The sequence below is a fragment of the Dermacentor variabilis genome, chromosome 4, assembly GCF_050947875.1.
Source record: "Dermacentor variabilis isolate Ectoservices chromosome 4, ASM5094787v1, whole genome shotgun sequence".
In the NCBI taxonomy this organism is placed as follows: Eukaryota; Metazoa; Arthropoda; class Arachnida; order Ixodida; family Ixodidae; genus Dermacentor; species Dermacentor variabilis.
This window is the reverse complement of record NC_134571.1, coordinates 118,150,606-118,168,847: the sequence shown is the minus strand read 5'-3', so window position 1 is coordinate 118,168,847 and position 18,242 is coordinate 118,150,606. Positions and strand designations below refer to the sequence as shown.

General features: G+C 45.7%; 1 protein-coding gene across 2 annotated transcripts in view; it reads right to left on the bottom strand.

The window, feature by feature from the left end:
- Window positions 1-385: 385 nt before the first annotated feature.
- The window catches only part of LOC142579677 (CD9 antigen-like), a 111,494-nt gene continuing 93,637 nt past the window's right edge, over window positions 386-18,242 (bottom strand). For both annotated transcript variants that reach the window (XM_075690119.1, XM_075690116.1), the window contains exons 5-7: window positions 15,124-15,351; window positions 7,586-7,669; window positions 386-3,240 (exon numbers count right to left, since the gene is read on the bottom strand). In XM_075690119.1, coding sequence (XP_075546234.1) covers window positions 3,166-3,240; window positions 7,586-7,669; window positions 15,124-15,351 — 387 coding nt within the window. In that variant the 3' untranslated portion in view covers window positions 386-3,165. The remainder of the gene's footprint in view (window positions 3,241-7,585; window positions 7,670-15,123; window positions 15,352-18,242) is intronic.

Below are 18,242 nucleotides of genomic sequence, written 5' to 3'. Positions count from 1 at the left end.
TCATAGGTGCCAGCTGTCCTTGAGTGAGATTTGAACGTGCCAAAAGAAATTTTGGGCAGTTAGTATCCAGTCTACCCGATTTCCTATTGAGTGCATTGTGAAAGCATGTGCACAAGGATGCATCAAGAAGTGCCTGCTGTTGCAGTTAGGCATTGCAACTTGTAGGATGTGTTGTCACACGTAACTTGTGTGTCAGCAAAAGTAATATGTTGAGAGTTAAGGCCAACAATTCTAAGAGTAAAAAAATTACTCAGTAGAGGTTCTCTCTCATTGACTAGGCAAACGACAAAAACAAGGAGAGGACTTTTCACACCAGCCATCTCTTTTACCGGTCTTCTAGCCTAGATTTTTTTTTTTATTAAGGCAAACTTTTGGACATTGTATGTGGAATACAGGAAAACATGTTTATTGGTTTCACAATATTACATGGCTGTCAAACTTTCACAGTAATTAAAAAAAAAAAGATGCACAACAGAGATCATAACAGTGTATACACTTGCACTCTTTTACATATTGCAAACACAGCACAGGAAATACTTTGCAAGAACTGTAGGACGATGAATAAACATGATACATATCATGTTTCGGCAACAGTGTTTTCGGATGCTACAAATGTACATAGCGTACAAATACTCTACAACTGCAAAACAAATACTATTGTTGGGTGATATATTAGCAACATTTAAGCAGATCTGGTAACACTTAAAAATGCAAAAATAATAATAATAATAATAATAATAATAATAATAATGGCAATAATTAAGCGGACTTATTCACAACGAGATGATGCAAACAGTACTATATATATGAAATGAACGAAACACATGAAATAAAGAACAGGGACATTAGCCCAGCAAGTGATGCGCAACTCATCATCTTTAGGAAAACACTGTGCGACTCTCTGAACCTTTGAGCAAAACGCATCCAAAATTTTTTGTTTGAAATCCTAAATTTGTGCCAATGCGAGAAGCGGCTCCAGCAAAAGTACAGCGCAAATGAGAAGGGCACAACATACCCCGTCGTGCGGCCCTGTGGCTTTCCTGCGACGCAATGTTCAAACATTGGCCCCATGTGCTATGTAACAGCTTTGTTCATCTGCTTCTGTAAATGGCCGAAGGTTCAACAGAGTATGATACAAAAATCTAGTGCCTTTCAATTCTCCTGAAAAATGGTGGTGCATCAAAGTTGAGTTCAAGCACTCCACAACATGCACGGCAGTCCGTGTGTGGCAGCTTTTCAACATGAAATGTGCAACAATTATGCAGCGGCTTGTCATGCGCAGCGCAAAAGCCCAACAATGTCAACGACAGTTGCGCAGCAGTGATTCCTACAACACACTTTCTGGTTGTCTGCCATCGAGACAAAGCCCTTATCATACTTTCGCAGCTCCATAGAAAACAAGATGGAAATAAGACAAAGCAATGACAGCATTGCTAGCACTGTTAGAAGCATTACTGGCAATGACATTACTAAATTGGGCATTACTTCAGCTTTGTTTGACACATTGTACAGTAATGGAGCTAACATGCCCGCCACATTACTTTCTGGCTGATGGCTTCAAGGGCCCAGCTCTTCTATGACCAGGTAATTGCGACAAATCCCAGACGTTCTCTTGCCTCAAACCAGTATCCTGTACAGTCATGTTTCTTTAACTCCTTTTAATTTTTCTGTCGGAGGAGAGAATGACAAAAATTGGTGGGCTCTTCGCTGCTGCAGCACTGTCCTGAGAATATCCATCCACGAGTATATAAGAATGCATTGTGCACTCCACCAGCAAAACAGCATCCTACAACATGCTAGCAGGGATTATGTATGCACATTATGATGTGTTCATAAAAAATAAATGCACGTCCATCTAGACAAGCAACAGTCGTCAGTGTGGCGTGATTGCGGTGCTCTTTCTCCAACACTACACGCGCTCATGCACTCTAAGTACAGCCAGCAACAGGCGAGAGTGCGCTCGTTCTCGCGAGCAAAAATAATCAGTGCGCAAAAGTGGGTGCGCCTCACAGAATGTACAAAAGAAAACTGACACAAAATAGAACGCATGTAGAGACTGGTGGCAGTTCAATCGAAAAGATGTGAGAAAGGGTCTTTACAACCATATACTTGTACATACAATTAAACAGTTGCGGCAGTCAATGACGTTAATCCCCTCAGCATCTCTGTCTCAGCGATGTAACATTAGAATAGCCTCTTTTTTTTTTTTTCAATGACAATCCCAACCTCTCTCTCTCTCGACATTACCTTCTGTATTTGATGAGGTATGCTAATAGAGGGACAAAGCCTGCTAACAATTAAATCAGCAGGCTGACATGGTAGACTTTCTTTAGAAACTAAATCCTACTCAGAGTAAGCATTGGCTCCAGCAAGTAAATCTTGCAGACAAATGAGCATCTGCCTTACAGCACGACTTCTTCGCATTTATGACAAGCCATGTTAACGGTACACAAAATTAATGGGACACTGCAAATACAAACACACAGAAACTAGCATGAGGCATTGGCGCATGAAACTGTCCGTACTAGTATCACATAGTGGTTGTCTTGCTTGAAATGGCTCAGCACATGGCGCTGGTATGTAAGTTGTTTCTTGGCATTAGCTGACTGAGCAAACAAGTGTGGGAGTTACGCAAGGAAAAAGAAAAGAAGAAACTACGAAATAGATAAATGGTAAGTTTGGTGACCTGTCTCTCGACAACTACGGCCAGTCAGCAAGGCAGTCAAACCCGTCACCTAATTTATGTTGGTGCTGGTATCACCACACCATTCATGGCTCAATACATAAAGTACTTAGATTTCAAAGCAAAACAGACAATAGCCTACAGATCTTTGTAAGGGCTTCGCAAAGTTCTGCATACAAGTTGTTCACCAATTCAAGAACAACCATATGCCTGCAGATAGAAATGAGGCAACAATAGGGAGCAGCCCCACCTAGAAATGTGCAGTTGAATGTGCTATTGTCACCAGTCGCATCCTCCAGCAGAGATGTGCACGAAAGCCCTGCAACAAGGCTGGAATACCCGGTGGTCCGCTGTCCTGACCACTTGGAGTGAGAGAGAGATTGGGCGAGGCTAGGCAACATAGCAGTAAGGGGGCCATGGAAGGCGTGAAACAGAAAAGGCGTCAGGCGCCGAACATGAGGACAGCACGGGGGGTGCCGCATTCAAGCCTTGAAGCTGGTTCCACTGTCCCTCCGCACCGCGCAGCACAGCACCATGGTCGATATCAGGCCGAGGATCTGCCGAACAAACAAACAGGGCAACCTTCAAATGCACAGAACAAATGAGTGGAAATGCACAGCGCACTCAATGTGAAGATTATCTGTTAAAAAGTGGTAGTCATTTCCACGAGGCACATGAAAAATGTTTATAACAGTACTGGTTTTAACAGTACACGAATGCAACAGTGAGAAGCCACAGCACTGGAAGCTTTTGTGCATGTTCTATGGTAAACTAAACCACTTACATAACTGCAGTCTGTGCTGAAAGAAAAAGGAACGCAAAATCCCAAGAGAGAGGAAAAAGAAAAAAGTGAGCCCCTGCACATGTGCGCATCGTTGCATTGCATGCTTATCTCCAGTTTCTCTTCACCCTCCGAAACACGATGGAGAGGTGCAAGGGCCGTAGTAGAAAGCCAGCAACAACAGTGGGCAACTTTCATTACACAAGTGCATTCGGATGACAAATTATTTGATATGCTAAGCTAGCGCCAGCATAGCCATGCTGCACGTTTTTGATGTTCCAGGAACTTGTGCATGTTAGAAGATGAATTGGCAAATTGGTTAGTTCGAGGCTTGCACCTGTGGCGATGCAGGTAGATGACACCCGCTCCCCACCTCTGTAAAGGAAACCAGGCGCGAACACGCCACAAAAGCCCACAATGGTAGATCTATGCAAGAAAATGGACGACTTCCAGGCGAGCTGGGAGGCAAAGTTCGCAGCGGTCATCCAAGCCATTCAGGCGCTATCGGAAGAAAGCCAGAAACACAGGGCCGAGTTGGTGAGTATTAATAAGTGGCAGGACGAAACAGAGCAGAAGGTACATGGTGGTTCTCAGATGGCTGAGACCCTAATACCACTGGGTGATAATCCACAATTCAATCATGGCCAGTCACAATAAACACACGATTTGGCAGTGGAATTGCTGCGGGTACCATTGTAAAAGGGCGGTCCTATAGCAGCTCCTTCTTGGCAAAGACAATCCAGACGTAATCGCTTCACAAGAAACTGCGGCGATGGCAAAATTATCGGGCTACATATCATTTAGTACAGATCATGGAAGATCCGGGGTAACCACCCTGGTCAGGAGAAACTTGGCAGTCGTTAAGCACGACACGGAGGTTATCAATGTAGACCACGTCCTTGTTGAACTCATTCCAGCAAAAAAGAAAGAAAGCAGCCTCTTTGGTCTCAATATCTATAGCAGCCCGAAACAAAGGAAGGCCCGATTTGGACCTCTTCTCCAAAAAACTCTGCGTATTGCCAACAGGCAAGCTTTGGTAGTGGTGGGAGACTAACGCCCAACACGCTGTCTGGGGGTACAGAAAAGAAGGAGTTAAGGGAAGGGAACTCTGGCTGGATGAACAGCAAGAGGGGCTCACCTTAATGACCGACCCCCAAACCCCCACTAGAACGGGGAATAGTGTCAGCGTAGACACCTCACCCGACCTCACATTCGTCAAAAAAGTGGGAGATGCAACCTGGGTTAATACCCAGGAAAACCTAGGTAGCGATCACTTTATTCTTGGAACAGTGGTGAGCGCAGGCCCTGCCAGGAGAAAAGGCAGAAACCAGCTAATTGTTGAATGGGATGCCTTTCGCGAAATAAGAAGCGAGACGGCAGTGAGTGAGATAAGGGATATTGATGAATGGGCTAAGAAACTGGGCCAGGACGTTAAGAACGCAACCAAGGAGATAACGGAGGACTCTGCACTGGAGATAGCGGACAGCCAACTCCTCCATATGTGGGAAGCTAAGCTCAGCATGGAAAAACGGCTCAGGAGGCAAAGGTGGAACCGCAATCTCAGGAGACTGATCGCTAGGCTCAATAAAAATATAGAAGATTACGCGCTCAAACTAACCAGGCAGAACTGGGAGTCCACCTGCGATAGGATGGATGGAAATATGGGTCTAGCTAGGAAATGGAATTTACTCCGCTACCTGCTGGATCCACAGGGCTGCAAAACAGCGCAGCGACAGAACCTTCAAAAAATTCTTCACTTGTACGAAGGTACGGAGGTAGATCTAATGAAGGACATACAAGAGAGATACATAGGGGACACTAGCAAGGAACCCCTACCTAACTATGAAGGCGTAGGCAACTCCAGCCTAGACGAACCCATCAGCGAGGCGGAGGTCCGGGCGGAGATTGCCAAGCTCAAAACCAGATCAGCTTTAGGCCCGGATGGTGTTAGCAATAAAATGCTTCGCAATCTAGACGATAACTCTATAACTGCATTAACTAACTTTATGCAGAAGTGCTGGGAAGAGGGTAACTACTAAATCAGTGGAAAACCGCTAAGGTGGTGATGATCCCAAAACCAGGCAAGAAACTCCAAGTAGAGAACTTAAGACCTATCTCTTTAACCTCTTGTGCGGGCAAGCTTTTGGAGCACGTTATTCAAACGCGGCTCAATACCTACATGGAGGATAATGACCTCTATCCGCATTCGATGGTGGGCTTTAGGCCCAGGCTCTCCACCCAGGACGTCATGCTGCAACTAAAACCCCAAATCATCGATGCGGAAACGGGGGACGCAAAGGCAATCCTAGGGCTTGACCTAGCGAAGGCCTTTGATAACGTCACACATAAAGCCATTCTTGAGAACCTTCAGGACTTGGGAGTAGGCTAACGAACCTACAATTACATTAGGGACTTCTTGTCAGACCGAGAAGCAAAAATCCAGATTGGAGAATGCCAATCGGATGACATTAAATTAGGCAGCAAAGGGACCCCACAGGGCTCTGTGCTCTCGCCCTTTTCAACGTGGCCATGATCAAACTCCCTGAAAGACTGGAGGCTATTGAAGGACTAAACCACAGCATGTACGCTGATGACATCACGTTGTGGATAGCTAGGGGCAGCGATGCCCAAATAGAGGAGACCCTCCATAGGGCTATCCAGGCAGTTGAAGGTTACGTCGGACCTAGGGGACTTAAATGTTCACCGCAAAAATCAGAACTGCTTCTATACCAGCCAAAAGGCAGGGCCAGTAAGGAAGAACCGCAAATCTCCCTCACAGCTGGGGGGATCCCCATTCCAAAAGTGGATGAAATTAGAGTTCTGGGACTTTTGATTCAGGCCAACAGCTTTAATGGCGAAACAATAAGGAAACTAGACGGCTGCGCACTGCAGACCATGAGGCTGATCCACAGGATTGCCAACAGGCGGTCCGGGATGAGAGAAGCGAATCTAGTTAGGCTAATCCAGGCCTTTGTTATAGGTAGAATAGCTTATGTTGCTCCCTTCCTCAGTTTTAGGTCATTCGAGAAGAAAAAGATTGAGGGCATCATACGTAAAAGTATAAAACAGGTGCTGGGGCTTCCCAACCGCACTGCAAATGAAAAGTTTTTAGCTCTAGGGCTCCACAACACTCTTGAGGAGATTATTGAAGCAGTGAGAATCTCGCAGTATGAGAGACTTGCGGGAAGCCCTATGGGCAGGAAAATCATAGCTAGGCTAGGCCTCATTTGACTTCATTTCGTCCCGGAGAAAAGGTTTCTTTAAATATGCATGAAAGTGTTGTTGAGAGCCAGTGCAAGTTTCCCACAAATGCTGTTTCCTGACATAGCTTCAGCCAAGTCTTGTAGTGTTGGCCAGCGTAGAACTAGGGGCTGCATGCCTTCCCTGTACGAGATCACATTCTATGAACAAAGTAGTACCTTCACTGCAAAAAACATCAACACTCTCAGCATTAAACCTTGTAACAACATTAAACCCTGTAGTGCATTGGGTGGTCACCACTGGGTGGTCACAGAAGGCGTCGAGTTACCAAATTTAGGGATAAGTGGCGGACAACGAAACCGCCAAATTTTGCGACTGTATCTTGCATTTTCACACCTTAACGAGAGCAGACATTCGCTGGCTAGCCTGGAATGTCTTGCGCATTTGGCGTTTCAAGATATCCCTATGCAAAGTAATGCCAGCACTGATGGTGGCATTGTCCCTCCTTGGCCAGTAAAGCAATAGCCTGTACAGTGGGCTACACTTTCAGCAAATGGTGCACTCACACCGGTGATTGACAGCGGTTATGTGACCAACCAGGCTTGGCAACCAAGGAGCAACTCATGGTTATCGATGTTCCCACTGGCAAGCATGGCCTATCCCCTGCCACACAGAAATGTCTCGCGATTGTTGCCATTCATGTCTGCTCTATGCGCCATTGCCACATCATATAAATGCAAGTGCATTCCAACATCCTGCTGCTGTGCTGCTGATTTGTTCAGTGGCTCTGCGACAGCAGTCATGCAACTGAAAAAACTAGCAGCCGAGTGACCAATCCAAAACAGTCACTGTGCAAACAACTTTGTTGCAGAACCTTTGTAAGTCAGAGGTGTGAATGAGCCCTAAGCCTTTACACTCACCTGCAACACTGCAATGCCCAGGCCAATGCAACAAACAAGGACAAGATTGTTGTACAGGCCATTCCAAAGAGCCGTTCCACAGCCCTGTAGATGGGAAAAAAGAAGTGGGCTGTCAGTAGAAGCAACATGACATGCAATGTTTTGTCACTACACTCAAAACTCATTATAACGAAATCGGATATAATGAAATAATGGATATAAATGAAATTCCCCTTGAAATCCCCATGGAGATCCATGTACAGTGGACTCTCGTTAAACGGAACCTAAGGGACTGGGAACATATGTTCCGTTTATCAGGAGTTTCGTTTAGAGAGAGAAGGTTCAGGATTTCGCAATCCGTTTCAGACTGCCTGGTCCCGACGAGGCAGGTGTGCGCGCAATTGGCAGTCTCCGCTGAAGCGGATCACAGATTAAAAATCTAGGTATTAAAGAGGACGGTACGCTATGCGCACAAACTTTATTGCACAAAAGCGGTCCTTGTCCTGAAGTATCCTCGTGAGGCTGCTCTTGGGGGCGGCGTGCTTCGTCGCAAGCGCTGTTTTTGTGAAGTGACCACTCTCGAAGTCGTTGATTATCTCCATCTTCCTTTCCAACGTAAGGGCATTGTGAGGTCGCTTCTGCGCTGCCATCAGGTGCTGACTTCGCGACGAAATGTCGCAGACGACGCTAAACAGCGGATGTAAGGCTTAAGCCTAACAACAGCAAGCGCACCGTGACAGAAAGCAAGCGATGCGGTTACAGTGTGCGAGAAAGAAGTAGTGGGGAGACAGTGATGCGTGGGCCTCTGCGTGAACGTTAAGTTGCGCTTTCGAGTCTATTTTCGGTTCCGTTTATACGGTGGTCTGAAAATTCGAGTTGCGATTAACGGGATTTTTTTTACATTGCCTTAATACAAAACCAACCAACTGCGAGGCGGTTGTTTCGTTTAAGCGTTGATTCCGTTTAACCGATTCCCGTTTATCGAGATTCTACTGTATTTAAAACCTCGCTTTAACAAAGTGACTATCCTGCCAAGAGGTATAGCAAACTAGATTCGCCTCCAAAACCAAAATATAGTGGACCGTTACGCAATGAGTCAATCACTTTTCATGGGATTCGGTACTCGTTCGCAGTGGCAGTTCAAAACTCTCGCGTGGCCGAAGTGTGAAACCTTAATTGTATTACGGGGCTGTACATGCCAAAACAACATTCGGATTATGAAGCACGCCATAGTGGCAGACTACGGATTCATTTTGACACCCTGGTGTTCTTTAACGTGCACCACCTAAATCTAAGAGCACATGCATTTTTGCATTTCACTCCTGTCGAAATGCGGCTGCCATGGTCGGGACAGAACCCGCGACCTCGAGCAATGCCATAGCCGCCAAGCTACTTTGCAGGGCAGAGAAGTGTTGATTTGACGTGCGACTGCTTCCATAGCATACGCTACACCCTACTACTGGTGCCTATTTTTCAAATATAGCAAACGTGTACCATACCGTACCTTCAGTTTGCCCACAACCGCTGCTTCCTCACCCTCTCACATCATCTTTTCTCTCCCCCACCTTCGCCCCCTTCATGGGAACTACAAGAGAGCTATGGCGGCGGCGGCACAAAAGTCGAAGGAAGAGGTAAAAAGAAAGTGAAATTTGCTTTGAAAAAAATTTCCTTGCCTGAAATGAGTTAGCACATTACCAGGCTACCCCGAAACGGGACATTTGTATTGAATGACAGCTAGGGAACTTGTTAAGCAGAAGTTATCAATCCCGTGTATTATTTCACTCGGGAACTGGTGCGCCTCAGCACAACAGCCACGACTCTCCAGCAGCAGAATCATTCGGAACAGTTTGCACTTGCATTGGTTACTCGCCCTCGAGACTTATGCTGTTAACGTGCTGTTATGCCTTTCATTCGAACACAACCTATTCGTAAGTTTTCAATAGTGAATTATGGAATCGAATACATCTGAATAGCAAACACCATTCCATGAGACATATGTGTCTACTTCATCTCACCTGCTGGCAAATCTTTACTTCCCAGTCTCCCTGATTCAGCCCGAGTATATAGGTAATATCTTTTCCCTTATGCTATTGTTCATATTAGCATCCGATCATAGCCGCGATTCCTTCTTTCCAAAAACCGGTTGGCCCAACTCGGGCTGTTTCCATCTAGGGTGCACCAGAATTGTAGTAGTACTCTAGTTCCATCTGTGATAAGGCCTCAAGCAAGGCCATAGCTTGAAACTGCTATCTGTGATCCCATGAGTGGGCCTCTTCTCGGTAGACTGGTTGGCGGCACACAATTACTGCGGCTGTCTACAGCTGCTCGCTGCAAGTTGTTGCTCAATCCCACGCATGGGGCCTCGGCGGCCCTCTCCAAAGAAATCTTTGTCCTCCGAGGCAGGTGGCATTGGGAATAATATTCACGCATGATCCGGGAGTGTAATGTCTTGCCTGCCAGTGTCTGTTTATCAGATACAGTCACTGCACAGCCCGCCCTTCAAGTATGGTGTCGCATTTGTTATACCTTGGTATTATAAAGTTCTGTCTTGTTATTCTATTGCGTTCATGCATTCGTATTCCACAGGGGTTTTTCATATGTTTTTGACATGTTTGAACAGCGAAAAACTTGTGCTTTTGTGATTGCTTCCACTGAATTTGAATCCCACCTGCTTAGTCTTAAGACCACAGTAACCAGTACATTAAATAAATAAATAAATAAATAAAATAAATAAATAAAGAAATATAAAAGAAATGCTGGCTCCCCTGTAATCGTGACTAGAAGAAGCATGGAATGGCTACCGGTAAACCAGACTGGTTGCAGTAATTACGACGATTACTCACAACCATCTCACAATTATCTCACAACCATCTGTGGTGCGCCGGACGCTGCCGACCTGGTCAAGCAGTATGGTGCCTTCTCTCGAACGAGGAGGTGTAAAACCCATGGTGTGGAACTCACGGACCACTGGTGTTGAAAAGAGCACAGGCAACCCTGTCTCAGCGCCAAAAGATGACAATCAAGTGTATGGTGCACTGTATCTACCTTTTGAATGTCGCTATTGTAAATTACAAATTGAACTTCAGTGTAATAGAAATTACAGCTTGAGTGATAATGTGAACAAACATTAGGAAGAAATCAGAAGCAAAAAATTGCCTTGGCTGAACGCTGTTAAACCAAGTTTGTCGAGCGATAGCACGGTTTTGCTTGCTCTGAGAAAGCACACACATGCTGCTTGGTGCCTTCAGCAGCAGCAGCGAGGGAATTGACCTTCATGCTGCGTCTCGCTTCAACGTGAACTAAGCGTTGAAAGCACAGCGCATAAGAAGCTACTAGCACTTGGCGCACTTTGTCTACATCGCAGATCATTTTAAAGATATGAGTGCCCATATGACATACGCAGCAGCCGCCAGTAGTGACAGGCTAAGCCCCAGTTTTACTTCGGCTGAACCAGCAGGTCAGATATATGGAACCAGGCACTTTATGGGTTCGTACATGGAGTAGTACAGCTATCGCTCTAAAATATATATTCTTTTGTAACTTGTTTGGGCAGTAACTAGCGTATGTAATGTGGTCCTGTACAAAGGGTTGGGAGCCAGAGACCACATTTTCTTAAGTTTTGCCTGGTTGCCGGGATGATCTTGCTTTCCTCTTGCAACAACGCTTGGATGTTCCTGTTTTGTTCTTGTGCCATCCTCATCTTGAGCACCCGGATAACAGCTCTGAATTTTGGCTCAAGGTCTCTTGAAGGCTGCCGACAATGGGAGCTAAAAGCATTTCGCGCTTAAAAACTAGCCCTGCAGAGCCACCAGCGACAGAGCCCCGCCACAACACAAGCCCCGAATACCACTGTTTCCACCGACTGGAAGCAGACATGACTCCAATGCCTACTGCAAAAATATGCATCATCAAACGTTTACAATGCCTACGAAATCGGTCTCTTCTTCAAGTGCCTGCCTCACCAGACCCGGTGACGCAAAGGTGAGTGTTGCACCAGCGGCAAACTGAGTAAGGAAAGAATAACTGTCATGGTTTGTGCCAGCATGAACGGAAGCCACAAGCCCAATTTATCTGTAGCGAGGAAATCCAAGCGCCCGAGGTACTTCAGGGGCATCCGAATGCTTCCAGTCATCTACACCACTAGCACACGTGCTTGGATGATGCAAGCTTTGTTCAAGGATTGGCTCTGCAAGCTTGACAGAGAATTTAAGGGCAAAGAGGAATGTGTTACTTATTGTTGACAACTGCAAGAAGAGCAAGGTCAGAATGACCAAACCTCTTGAGAACGGACATTAATGGAAGTTACCCAATGACAGCCCTTCATTATAGACGTATGCATGCTTTTAACAACCTAAAATCTATGATTATTGGGCTGCCATTGAAGAATTAAAGCAAGCTTACTGATAACTACAAAAATGAGCTTTTACCAGAGTCTTTCAATACTTTTACTGGTCATTAAGCTTCGCCGTCACGCTATGGAAGAGCTTTGTGCGCTGCCAGCGGCGGCCGCAGTGCGGCGCTGCGTGTAGCGGAGGGGCATCGCGGAGGCGAGAACGAAGGCGGCAGCTGCTGTCAGTGCGAAGTACCGTGGCATGTGAGCTGACAGTTTTCGGCTTCACCGTGTGCTGTGTCTCATGAAAATTTGCCCTGGGTGTGCCTGAAAGTCGGGTCAGGAAGCTGCGTACTTGTTGCGTACCTGGATGCCGCTCAGGGTACAGGGGAAATGCAGACAAAGTGTCGATGTTCTGCCTGCCCAGTGACAGCGACCGGCGTGAAAAATGGAAGCTCGCCATAACTCGCCGAGAAACTTCCAGCTTCAGTTTAGGCTCCTCGCATGCACGTGTCTGTGAAAAGCACTTTGATGCGAGTGACACTGTGTGTGCGGATCGATATGTAGTTGAGGGCGTGGGTTGTGACGTCATGGTGCGATGTGCCAAAACTTTCGCCGGATGCTGTGCCGAGGATTTTCGAAGGCCTCCCTGTAAATGTGTCAATTCCAAAAAAAGTGCAGAACTCACTCGCCTCGACAGCCTAAGGCTACCAAGCGTCGCCGGGAACCGTCAGCTGACCTGAAGAGCTCCGGCGCCGCAGCGACGATGTGCTCGAGTTCGACGGGCGCAGATGTAACGGAGACTGGCGCAGGTAATGAAAGTTGACATGCGTGTGCCTTGTTGATTGCTTGCTGATTGCATGTATGGCACACGGGATATCTATGAGTGAAATTTTTGCTTTATTCTTTTTCGTAGGCATCAGGGTGAACGAAAGCGTACGTGTAGACACTGCCTGTCAAACGGAGGCAGCTGTATGCAGCTGTATGCAGCTTCTCATAGCCATTGCTTGGAGCAACGACTTCAGCACTGTCAACTGAAGCTTGTGGGATTGCTTGTGAAGATTTGTGGGATTTTTTGCTTTAGAAATTGTTGTCCTGTTCTCATGAATAAAACTATTGTTCCCACTTTCTTCATCTTTGACGTTGAAAACGGTTCTGACCTTATTAACGATGGTCTCGGCCATGAAGAAGAATTAAGAATTACTTGATTGTATTGATAAATTATCAATACCAGTTGCAATAAAAACCAGAATAAAAGAATGAAAACTACAGAATACTTTATAAACAACCTTAAGGGCAGATGTGGAATGAAGGCACTGACAGTAAAAAAAAACAAACAAGAAAGCAAGAAATTCACATGAAACAGCACTTGGTCTTAATTGCTTATTGCGGAATTTGCATCACTGCTTCATTCATACCAATTGTAGTTATGAAGAAATACATTGAATAAAATGGAAAACAAATGTTTACAACTAAGCGTCTATGTAGAAAATTGAGGACAGGTGTGGTCGCGAGTTGTAACCATTGCACTTTCGGGATGCATTAAGGCCAGTCCGAGTCTTAAAAGGGCCGTGGATCGGCTACTGAAATTTGCACTAAATGCTTTAGTAAAAAAAACATTTTATCAACATTGTATATTGCATAGTATAAATAACATGCTATTATTGCCACCGAAATTCTCGTTCCAAAGCTAGATTTAATACCAAGTCCCATTAATCGTCGTTTACCCAGATTTCCTTCAAGTAGTGCGAGCACTGCCACAAGACCCGTCTCCATGCGAGCAGGCATAGCCAGGGGCGCCTGCGCCCATTGCCGGTGCGTGTATGCGCACTGCGCCTCGTACCTTGAACGGAAAACGGACACGCCAGCCCCGCTCCGTCGGACCGGCAGGTGGTCTCTGTCTCTTAAATACTAGCCAGCACATACCATGCTGGTGCCTGTCTTATTTGTTTTTGTAATAGGGACTCATATTTCGCGAGCGAGGACCGCTGGTTTGCTGCGCAGTCGGTTGCGTGCGTGTTTGCCGAGTGTTACCGGACTCGCCAGCCGCTAGTGCGCGGATGAACAGTTTCATTTTTGTCTGTGCCTTCATCTGCCCGGACACACATCCTTCTCACAGTAGTATCACTCCGGAGATATATTTATTCGCATTTTTCAGTTCCGTCGTAGGCTGCAGAGTGCCAGCGCCAGATTCACTACGATGCCCCCTGAATGGCGAGGGCGCCTCTAGCGGCCACTCTTGTCCCTATATTCGAACTTTCGGGGGAGTTTCATGACCAGCAAAAGTATTGAGGAACTCTGCTTTTACCATTTCCTTGGCTTATTCTTACGTGTCAACGTTTTACGAACACTCAGCTATAACAAATGCATCCTGCATGATACAGTCTACGCTCATTACAACGGACCCACGTACAACAGACTTTCAGATATAATGGACTATATTTCAGCCTTAGTTCGTTCTACCTATTTTATTAATGCAACGAAGTTTGCATTTAACGGACCGTGCTACAACAAGCTATTGGCTACATTGGACAAAATCAGCAGCAATTTTTTTTCCCCGAGATCGTGCTTATAAAACATACTTTTGCTGTGTAGGGGGTCACTTGCGAGGGTCAGCCAACGATCACGGCTAAATATTGTGCGCGAGAGAGAGGACGGCGGGAGGAAATGCTCAGTCTTCTTTTGTCTGGGAGGGAGGAGGGGGTTGAGAGAGAAGGGGTTCTACTCTGGTGGCTGCTGCATACGGCGTGGGTGTCGTATCTTGAAATCAATCTGCCATGTGGACAAAGGGCGCCCAGTGCCGGTAGCTTTGTATGCACTGTGCTTTCGACGTTTAGTTCGTGTTGAAGCGAGAGACAGCACGAAGGTCAATTCGTTTGTGGCTGCTGCTGCACTTATTTTGCTTAATTTGCTATCGCAATCGATGCCTCGCCTTTCTGGCGAAACTGCAACTTTCTTTGCTCGTTTTCTACTTTGAGCGTTCGTCACTCACTCTTTGCAATAAAGTTGTTAGACACTGTGACCAAAGTTTCGGAAGCGAGGCATTTCGGATATTATGGACTTTGGATAAAACAGACGGTTTTTGCCGAATTATCAGGGTCCGTTGTAATGAGAGTCGACCGTAGTGGTGTTTGTTGTAAGTGGGCACAACTTTACAGGTTAAACAAGGTGCATGGGAAAACACACTTGCAGGTTTTATGCCTGCAAAATGAAATGGGGTGATGCCAACCTGTGGGTGCAGGCCATGCAGCTGCACCCCCACTCCGCCAAACTGCCGATTGACTTCGCAGGAGGCCGAATCCTCCTCGACACAGCATGACTTTGGCACCTGGTATATCCCCAGAGCCCGGATGCCAGCCTCAACACCAGCTTCCACAATGCCTCCCTGTTCCGATGGCTTCTGGTTGATACGGGCTGAGGCCCAGTCCTGCGGGCCCTCCACTCCACAGCAGCGCAGCTGAAGGAAGGTGCCAACGCAGGTGAGTGCCATGAATGACAGAAGCATGAAGGAACCCATTAAATGGAGGCACTACAGAGATTTTCAATTCCAAACTTGTATTAAAGATTCCATACATGATGCTAATGGTCTATTCAACCACGTTCCAGAGCTCTAATCCATAGGAGCCAACAGACAAAAAAGAAAACGGATGTGGAACAGTTAGATGTACACCAGTGCTGCCCACAACTACCAAACTAACTGCCAACGACCAAACTCAATGAAGTAAATGTTGCATTTACAGCCATTTGCTCACTCACCGCAGGTTCCGTCCCTCAATATACACATTTTTCTTTCTTCAGATTTCCTTGATTAAATTTTTGGCAGTTGCAAGTAGTGCTAGTGTACGGCTGCCTTTGTTCCATTCCTTGTCTACTGGCTTGTGTATTGGTTGGCATACATTCAAAGGTAATGACACACCAACTTGCCCAGATTGTGGTTTTCTAAAAGTCCATTTCTACAATGCAGGCGAGAAGACAGTGACAACTTTATCAGCACTCATACGAGCTGGTGCATGTGTCAAGTTAATATTAGAATGTTTCTGATGGGCTCTGCCTTATGATCTCCTTCATTCATATTTCATACTCTCATGGACTGTACCAGTTCAGCATTTCCTTCATAAATGTTTGTCTTGGAGACAAAACTGGTGTGCAGTCAACTTGGCTGCAAACCATCACAAACGATAGATAGACACATTGTCGTATTCCCCTCAGACGATTCGGCAGCAGAATGATGGCTTCGTTTCACTTTCAACTGCTGCCATGCCCACTGTGTGCACGCAGACTAGCATTTCCGCTATGCGGCTGCATGCATTGTCACCCGTACATTGTTTTTACTGTTTCGACTTTTTGCCAGTGACTGTCCGGTCCTTTTGAACCAACGAAGAAGTGGCTTCGCATAAAACTTGACGTAGGCTTCTTTAAGCACCTTCTCCCCTGAATCATCATCCACAACCTGGACGACGCCACAAACCTGCCTGCTGTAAATCTCTTCAATTGAAAGAAAGAAAAAAGAGTTGCGACATATGTGCCGTGCTCTCCTGTTCTATGCTCAATTTATTACTCTAAGCACCTCGCCACTATTGGCCTGTCAGCACTGTCGCAGTATAGCAGATGGTTGCAGCACACTTAAGTGAGCCAAATCAAATCACCACTTATTCCGAGAGATGGTAACATTAAGTCTGACGCTTTCAACGTCAATCAAGATTTGTTCGTTTTGCTCTAAGCTTATGTCCAGGAAGTCTATTTCAACATCAAGAAAGGGAAATGTCATGCGTTGCCAAACTCTATAGCTGCGAAATGTTCAGGCACTCTTTTTTCCCATCTGTACCAGAAACAAGGAACAAGCTGCTCGACCGAGGGCACATCAGTGCAGCCTGTAGATTCATTCGTGAAAAAGATGACAGATTATTTCTGTGATGGTAAAGCAGATATGTAAGACACAAGCGCAGCAGCGTGAGCCGACTGCTCTAGGCTAAGTCGAACCCACATGTAATGATCCCAGACATAATGACCTATCAGTTATAGCAAGCACATTTCAGTGCCTTTGCGATTTTTCAACCCTGCCTATTGAAACTGCTTCCAGATATAACAAACTTTTTTAAAAAATCGCTGTGCTGTTATAATGAACACTTCCACCATGGGATCAACATCCGCTCATGTGTTCCTGTCTTTACTGTCGATATCCGTGTGGCCTGAGTTGGCATGCTACTGCCAAGCAATGTTGCAAAGGGTCGGCGGTTACTATGGCATTATCAGGAGATCACGGTTCGGCGATGCTTCATTTACACTGTTCCGATTGCTGATAACGGTCTACCTTTCAAAGATCTCTTCTTTTCCTTTCTTTTTTTTTGCCCAAAGCAACATAGCAACATTTCATGCCTCTTATGTGGCTAACGTGTAGTTGTAGTTTGGCGACCCCGATGTCCAAGACCTTTGCCAAATGGCAGCACCATGCCGAAGCAGTTTCCGAAGTTTACGTTCCGGCCAGCTATAATGGCTTGATCTTTTTACAGAATATGGTCAAGTACTGCTGGTAGTAAAATATACTACAACCTCTTGAATAAAAAAAATGTGGCTATGCTTGTATTTCTGGAATTACAGGTGATCAGAACCATGCGCCGTTTCGAAACAGCTATACAACGCCGCTTTTCGTTCATCAGACGCACATTTCTAACTGAAATATGCAGCTAGGTGCAGGAACAAAAATGATACCAAAATCTGGTTTTCGGACCAAAGCGCTGCTGAATTGCAGCTGCTGACGCCAACTTCAGTGCGGTTATTTTTTTAGGGAGAGTCCATGTATCACAAACTACTGATATAACAACCACTTCTTGCAGAACTACCACGTTCCTTATAAACGGGTTAGGCTGTATTTCATCTACTCTTTGTTACCATTTCAGTACTTCATTTTTGTTTTATTGTAATGCCCATATATCTGTTGCATATCTTCATTGTATGTGTGCTTACTTGACTGAAAATGTGATTTTGCTGAAATGTAGGACATGTTGTTAACCCTTTGAGAGTCCATGACTTAAATGTATGGCACCGCAAACAAGTCCAAAATGGTCGATGCCGTATACTTACAGCGTCGTCTGTACATTTAAAAAGCACGCCAATTTCCTCACTTTTTCTTTTCTATCATGTGCTGCCACTATGTGGGAATACTGCGAATTTTTTTTGCGCACCTTCCTCTCTCGGTTTTCCTTGCATGGTTTGTTCTAGAGCTAGTTTGCTCCCGTATGTCTATATAATACCACTCACGCATTGGCGCGTGCGCAGGCAGGCAGCGGTTTGGGTTTAGTTCCGCGGGCGGTTTTGGCTTCTTTCACTTGCAAAACTGATGGCTATCTC